This window comes from Glycine soja, chromosome 6, assembly GCF_004193775.1.
Source record: "Glycine soja cultivar W05 chromosome 6, ASM419377v2, whole genome shotgun sequence".
Lineage (NCBI taxonomy): Eukaryota > Viridiplantae > Streptophyta > Magnoliopsida > Fabales > Fabaceae > Glycine > Glycine soja.
In genome coordinates, this window is record NC_041007.1 from 43,850,203 (window position 1) to 43,859,148 (window position 8,946).

The 8,946-nt window shown below is 28.3% G+C and overlaps 1 protein-coding gene across 1 annotated transcript; it reads right to left on the reverse strand.

Annotated features, from left to right (window-relative positions):
- Positions 1 to 2,582: 2,582 nt before the first annotated feature.
- Positions 2,583 to 4,320, reverse strand: LOC114417079 (senescence-specific cysteine protease SAG39-like). Its single transcript, XM_028382180.1, has 2 exons — positions 3,832 to 4,320; positions 2,583 to 3,390 (listed from the first exon to the last, which is right to left on the reverse strand). Exons 1-2 carry the CDS (start codon positions 4,265 to 4,267, stop codon positions 2,807 to 2,809), a joined length of 1,020 nt encoding a protein of 339 aa, XP_028237981.1. The 5' UTR covers positions 4,268 to 4,320; the 3' UTR covers positions 2,583 to 2,806.
- Positions 4,321 to 8,946: the final 4,626 nt, after the last annotated feature.

Below are 8,946 nucleotides of genomic sequence, written 5' to 3' on the forward strand. Positions count from 1 at the left end.
CTTATGAATTCTAAAAAAATTAAATAAATAATATTTTGTTAATTTATAAAGACTAAATTTTGATTGTTTAAATAACACCAAGCACTTCTTGTGATTAGGTTGTTCCCTTCTTGTGCTTTTATAATATTTTGTTTTTTTAAAATAAAAACGAATATGCAGATAAATCAACGCTTTTTATTTTCCATTCTTTTATTAGGTACAACATATATCCTTCACCAGATTTACTATTGTAGTATTGCTTGAGCTAGAATCACTTTAGACTATTAAGTTCTTCAAAGTATTTAATATAGTTGTCAATGTTCGAATATGAAATCACTAATTAAATTAACATAATTTTTTATAGTTAATTCACACACTTGATAATAATATTTTTGAATTTAATGTTGTTAGATATATTTTAGTTTAAATAATATTTGTGTTTTTATAATGCATTTAGCATAAATAATGTATATATGCATTCACAACAGTAAAAAGAGTTTTTGCATATATTGCGATTATTTAATCACAAACCGTAATGTAATATAAATTTTTATTTTTATTATAATAATCATAAATTTCGTATAATAGTGATTTTCTTTTAGTTAATAGTACAATTTTTTTTACTGATATATATTTCAAATTAAAATTATATCACTTAATTTAACAACTACCAATATCACTTTATTATTTAAGAGTTAACTAAATTTTTAATTCTTAAATTTCTCAAAATTTTATTTTTAGTCTCTAAACTTTTATTTGACTAATTAAAATCTCTTAACTTTTTTTCCGTAAGATTTTTAGTCCTAAATTTTTGTTTAACAAGTCAATATGTCCCTTAACTGTTTTTATTAAGATTTTTACTCCTTCAATTTTTGAAAAAAAAATCAATATTTAGTACTTGAAATCTCATTAATTAAAAAAATAATATAGGTTCAAAATTTTATTCAAAAACTAAAAATTAAAATTTTAAAAAGTTTAGGAACCTTAACTAGTCAAACAAATATTTATAAACTAAAACCTAAATAAAAAAATAAGTTAAAGGACTTTGACCAATCGATCAAACAAAATTTAGGGACTAAAAATATAATTAATCCATTATTTAATAATTAATTTTGTGTTTCACAATGGTAATTGATTTGGTAAAAAAAAAAAAACCTTAAGATATAAGGCCGTCTTCATCAAAGGTGTCTATTACACTTTTCTTATTAAGCACCGATGCTTGATAAGATTTTGTCAATAATGGAGTTGATGTTTACAGTATTGAGCAGCAGGTGCTTAAATAAGCACCAACTTTTTTCTTCTTTTTGTCTTAGTTATATTTTAATAATACTGAGACAAACAAGAAACTAATAAAAATTAGTATGATAAAATGGAGCACGTACGGTTATTTGTGTGTCTCCTTTTGGCTCTTATAAAAATAACAATCAGTTAATTTTAACCGTTAAATTATAACTAAAAAAATGATTGGTGAGATGAAAACTTTAATTTTTAATACATCATTTACCCAGCTGAGAGATTACAACTACATAAAAGAAGACTTTGTATATTGATTAAAAAAAATTACATTTGTTATGCGGCCAATCTCTATGCATTTATAGAAAGTCATATTTTTTAAATCACTTAACTAATTTTAAGCAAAGTTATCAATCTTGACTCGTGAACTTAATACGTAAGCTCGTAAAAGTCTACTTCATATAAAAATAATAGTAAAATATCTATAAATAACATCAATTAAACATTTTAACAATATAATAAAGCAAAATAGTAAATCATAAATTTCACAATAATTAAATAATCAAGTCTAGTAATGCATCATTACTAGATAATAACATCCAGATGTTATAGTAATAATAGTAGATCATTTCTATTGAGAGTTTGATGTTATTAGAGAACAAAAGTTTAATACTATTAAATTTGAAAAATTTTGTATTTGAGAATAACACACTAAATTATGAAGGTATATTAAATATTAAACAGACAGACAAACAACTCAAATGACTTATATTTTGGTCTAATTTTTTTAACTTGTTAACTTACTGACACGGTGGTAAACTAAGAAAGTCTATCTAGTTTACTTAGAGTTTATAGAGTCTATCAAGATAAAAAAGAGTATACTCAAGAGTTAATTCACAGAGAATAAGTAGACTCATAAACTCATGAGAGTTGACGAGTTAACTCGAAAATTTGATAACCATGATTTAAGTACTAACTTTTAGATCAATTTTTTAAGAAACTGATCTTAAAAGTTAATTTTCATATCAATTTTTTAAGTGATCGATCTAAAAAGTAATCATTTAAATCAATAAAAAAACATAATGTATTAAAAATTAGGATTTTAATCTCGATTATTAATTTTTTTTAATTATAATCTAATGATTAAAATCAATAATTCTTATTTATTATTTTAAATTTCTTTCTCATTATTTTTTTATTTGTTGTTTCAAAAAAAATAATATTATACTTTAACTTAAAATCTTAAGATATTATATGTATGACTCTTTTCACTTATATATTTTTATTTAATATGTGACTTCACTTTTACACTTTTTAATCCAACAATATTAATTAATAGACTAAACAAAAATAAATTAAGGAACATAGAACACTACTTATAAAACTTATTTTACATTAATTATTTGGTAGAATTTATTCGTTTACACACAAACATCATATCATAAGATAAGGAAACAAGCAACTTATTAGGAACACTACGTACGTAGGTGCATATACTAGCCAGAAAACAAAATGATGATTAGAGATACAATCCAACGTGCATGTACTAAATTACACGGTTAAAGGTTTATATATGATGGATTCATAGCAGCATTCAAACAGTTGGATAAGAAGCATTGGTAGCAATTCCACATAAACCTTCCTTGGCACGTATATCTCTCTTCATTCTTATATACCCTTTCTCACCCCATTTAGTGCCCCATGAATTTTTCACCAGCCAATACTTGGCACCACCACGAGCTTTTCCATAACCAATCACAGTAGCAGCATGGTTTGGAGCAGTTCCGCACTTTCCTGTAAAAATCCCACTCGAGTAAAATTGTAAAGCTCCAGCATCAATATAAACTGATACTGGTTGATTTGCCACAGCTTTTAGGAGTGCCTTTTCGCTATTAGAAGGAACATTTTCATACCCTTTAATCTGAGCCACCCCTTGAGTTTCCTTCTTAACCATACAAGTCTTGTTATTTGCTTTGTAGGGGTAGCTTATTTCACTTGCTAATCCTCCATTCTTGGCCACAAATTCAAAGGCTTCTTCCTTATAACCAAAATTGCACCCTTCGCTCTTACCTTTAACACAATCTACCAGTTCTTGCTCCGAGAGAGACACCAATTTACCTGTTGTGATTTGGTGGATACCCTCGATCGCCGCCACAGTTGAAAATGCCCAGCAACTGCCTGTTTTCACAAACAAAACCACGTTGACATTATTAGCAGAGTTCTTAATGAAAATAAAAAAGAGGAAGAAAGATTGTGAGTTTGATCTTCTTTATTGAAAAAATTAACATTTTAATGATTAATATTAATATTTTCAGATAAAAAAATAATGAAACACATCAAATATTATGAAAGCATGGAAAGAAGCATCTTATAGTTATTTATTGGTTTATATATATAGTTATATATTATAGATATATATATATATATATATATATATATATATATATATATATATATATATATATATAGTATGAAACATTATTTGGTTGTATTATATATATATGGGATCTAGAAGTTAAACGATTAGGAGAAAGGGAAAAGGGAGAGGAAAAGTTACACATTTGAATATTTCTAAGAAAATTAATAAAATTATTTGTTGATTAAAAAAAATACATATACCGCAATTGCCTTGGTCCTTGATTGGAGTGACAGCACCTCTTTTTCTCCAGTCCATGGTAGCAGGAATCTTAGTTATACTCTCATACCTAAAAGATGTTTCTGTTGCTGTCTCCACCCCACTTTCCTTTTTCTGAACATTAATTAGTGAAGCCTTAAATTCTTCATTATGAAGGTCAGCAAATTGATTAATGCTTAGGTTGAAAGGTTTGTCCCCAGCAGCATTGAAAGACTCAATGAACTGCACATTGTTTTTGAATATTTGGAAACGTTTTTCCTTCTCAGCAGCATCCGTGTAAAGCTTACCATACTGTGCCATCCACTTCTCATGTCTCTCGGAAGTGCAGACCTCAGACAACCTGCGAGACATGACGTGGAATGTCCACACAGTGAGAATAAGGAACAAAATTAAATAGTGGTTTTGGCTAAATGATCTCATCTTGTAATCAGAGCTATTTGGTTTAGAGAAGCTTTTTTGATGTGTTTGGTTTAGTTTGCAGCAAAGGAAGTGGCAAATACAAGTAATTTATAGTGGTGCATGAGGGGCTCTCTTCAACAGTTGTTTCTCGTAGTGCATCAAATAGTACTAGTTAGCTGTTAGCACAACTTGAGGCCTTATCTTTCACTTTCTACTCGTTCTCGACCGCACTGAACCACGTGTGCTATGCTAATTTGTTGACTCGCTTATTCAACATATTACTTTCAAAGATAGATCCTTTTCCAGTCCAATTGATTAGAATTAGACCACCACACGCGCATTTCCCTGTACACACAATGTGTCGCAAATCGCAATAATTTTAGGTATAAAAAAAATGTGAGTTCTATCTAATTTTATTATTTATTTTCTTTCTTTTCCATTTTCTTTCAACTCAAACGAACTCATCAGTATAACAAATATCTTACCATAATTCATATGTTAAGAAAACGAGGGTTAATGACAATCTTTGCTTACGCCAGCCTCAATGATGCCAGTTATGTATGGAAATGGGGCGGTAGTAATCATGTTTTATGCCTCTATTGTTTGTGAAATTATTAGGTAGTATGGAATAATTATGATTTATATTATATTATATATATATATATATATATATATATATATATATATATATATATTATAGGCATGGCAACGGGCCCAAACTCGTGGGACCTGTCCTGATTTTGACGGGGAAAATCCGAGTTGATCGAGGTCGAAGTCGGAGTCGAGGTCCAAAGTCGGATTCGGGCTTCGGGGTGAGATTAATAATACCCGCTTCGAACCCACCCTGCTAATACTTAATTTACAAAACGCATTTAAACATGAAATTATTATATTGAATTTTATGTTGTCATGTACAATTTAAAAATATGTTATGGTTGTTATTTAAAATTATATTTTTTATTTTATGAAAAATTATATTTTTTAATAAAATTTTATAAACATGTCGGAGAGGAATGGGGCGGGAAAAACTCGACCCTTCGTGGACGGGGATGGGAAGTACCCCATTGAGTTTCAGGAGCGGGGACGGGGACGGGGAGGGAAATGGGAAGTCGGGGGTGGGGTAAGCAAAACCCACCCCCGATCCGCCCCGTTGAAATGAGGAGGTAATTGATAGAAATTGATTGAAACCATAAATATATATCATAGTCTGTTTTTGCGTGTTAGGGGTAGAATGATATTATCTAGTCAGTTTTTGCATATTTTTTTATAATAATGCAAATTATTTAATATAACTCTTTAGGGATTAGGAGCGATATTAGGTGATTTAGGCTTTTCCACTTGATGGATCATGATTAAAGTGAGTTAGTATATGGGGTAATAATCATATTCATGTTAAAAAGAGAAAAATCTATTACGATTACATTAAGAGTATTTCTGGCAAGTGAAGCTCCCAACACGTTCCATAACTCATCACCAACACCATTCTGGATCTTACCATTTTATTTAGTACTTGGACAAATTAGTACGCTTGCCAAGAAGTCCATACTAAGATAAAATTAAGATGATATTAGGTACAAAATAAATATAATTATATTATAATATGCCTAGTAAACATTATTTTATCTAAAACAAATATTCATCTGTTTTCTTATGTATATAGATAGGTAGATGTATGAAAAATATTTTTTTTAAAAAAATCAAATTGTGACAAAGTTTTCTCTTGTTTGTTATAACTTTGCAGTGCATTCTTTAGAGATGAGTATGTTGGAATTTTCTATTCCAATAACTAATGTGGATTAATATTATAAGATAATTATATTAGTTATTTATTATTAGTGGATTTTATTTTATACGATTAAATTAAGTGAGCATGTTACACAACTAACTCAGAGGATATGGAGTTAAATGAGCATATGTTAGTGTTGATCCATTAGGGGATAATAAAAACCCTATTAGATTAATACGCTATAAAAAGATTATGATCTCCAATATACCGAGTCGACACATATAAAATGTATCAAGTGAGAGTGTTTCTCATTTTAATAATGTATAAACTTTAAATCTAAAAGTCCAAGATTAATAAAGTTATATATATAATGGTTATATAATTACTTAAAAAAGTCATATAATTTTTTTTATAATCTTGATATATCATTTAAATAAGATGTAATAATTTTAATATTTATAGTTGTCCTTTCTAATAATATATAAAAGTGTTTTTATTTTATACACTTAATATATATATATATATATATATATATATATATATATATATATATATATATATAATGATAAATTTTTTTACTAAGAATTTTCATGACATACACCTATAAATTTGGACCATATATACAATTATACACAAGGGTCAAGACTAGAGATTATATGACCACGAGAGGAGGTTATGTGCATTTATTTAATTTTAATCTTGATCATCTATGAATAATCTAAAAGTTTATTTTCATTGTTTTGTTTTTCTAAAATAACTTGCGTTTTAGCTTATACACGAACATGTGCATACACAAACATGAAGAGAGAGATAATGTTGGTGTTGTTCAGATTTGTTCATCCCACACATATAACATTACTCTCACACAAAAAATTAAGAAATTCATTTTTACAAGTAAGAAATTTTAAATATTGAACATGATGTTAGGAGTTTACAACACTCATAATTTATTTAATTAGCTGAGTTAAATTTTTAGTTTTGGCTTTATAATTAGAGATGACTTTCTTTACTTATTACACACGTGCACACACATATATACTATATATATTATTGGGAAAAAATTTATAAACATATTATGTTTTATGAGAAATTTAAATTACTTTATTTGGGACAAGTAATATGAAGAAGAGACACAAAAAGATGAATTATTATTATTATATAAAATGAAAATCATATTATTGAATACTACGTACTAATTAATAAAGATAGCAGATCATCTCTTCCTTTAAAGCACCTAAAAAAATCTTTCCTTGGGAATATATTCTAATATTTGATGCAATTAAAGTGGCCAATGGGCTTAAAGAACACAGCATATATATGTGGATAAGAAACTGGCCATACCTGACAGTATGTGGCCACAATGTTATACTCTGATGTTAAAGGGGTGTTCGATCTACACATGAAAAGATAGCTTTTTCTGCTATTTTCACGTTTGAAATAATTCCGGAAGACTACAGAGATCGAGTGTAATATACCAGTCAATTAATGGTTGTTACGCAAGTGCGTTGTTATTCCAGAACGGATTGATTGTCGTTTCTGGGAGAAACACAAGTGCGTTATTCCAAAATGGAATCTTGCAATTTTTAACTAATGGATAGAGAACAAAAAACCGTGCGTGGTCAAACATGGAAAAGCTGGCTTTTTGAATTAATACATTGAGGTCTTCTGGGTGGTCCTTAATTCTGTATGTGTTCATGGCAGCTTCTAAGATGATCCAGAGAAAAACACAGAGAGAACCAGAAAGAGACATAGAGAAGGAGAAAATATGGTAAAGAGGAAAAGTGAAAGGAAGAGGCCAAGAGGGCAACTGCATGTAGTGTATAACATTCAGCCTAATTAGCGTCGGTTTCAATGTTAAGCGTAAACATTTCTATGTTGTGTATGCCTCATATTTCATGGAAATTAAAGACAATATTGTATATTGGGTCACCTGTTTGTTGGATTAATATACTAATATTGTAATTATCAAACGAGAATAGTTTAAATATTTGATGTTATGTTATCCTATTTGTTCTATTAATAATAATATAATTTATGTTTAGTATATAAATATCAACCTATGTAATTACTGCTCATACTCGTGCCTGCCCCATTGCGTCACTATATATGCTCCAACCTATCATCCTTATTAAAGTCAGTTCATCTACATGTTTGTTTGATGTTAAAAAAATATATATTTCAATTTTATTCTAAATTTTAAATAAGAAATAATAATTTAAACATTTCATGAAAAAGAAAATTTGACAGCATTATTAAATAATTATGATTATAATTCAATAATTATAGAATAAATAAAAATTTCTCACCAAGGCTAAATTTCAAATTGAGGATTTATATATATCAAACTAACATTAGCATAGTAATTTTAGAATATATATATACACTTATTAATATATTTACAAGTTATTTCAAAACATGAATAAAAATCAATGTGACCCATGTAATCCCACTGGTAATTAATTATTAAAAGAGAGACAATAATATTAAACCAGCACAAGGAGTGCCAAAGCTTACAATAACCAAATATACTCCATTATTATTGAATAACATAAAGAGAGCAGAATTATGTCTTACAATTTTAAAGCCCTTAAAATATTTTTTCCTAGGTCGTGTATCTGATATTAACAATGTTGGATATATGAAAACTAATTAAAATGGCGAATGGGCTTAAAGGACACAACATATATGCGGAGAAGAAGCTCGACATATCATACAGTTATATATGTGTGGCAACAATGTTCTACTCTTGATGGTAATGGAGTATTCTACATGGACGAAAATATAGCTTTTTCTACAAATTTCATGTTTCAAATGATTCCATGGGGACCACAGATTCATCCATTTCATTGTAATACCAGTCAACCAATAATTGTTATGCTAACTAGCTTTTATGGGTGAAACGCAATTGCTTTATAATTATTTCACACGGAATCTTGTATTTTTTGACTAATGGATATAAGTGCCTTTGAATACA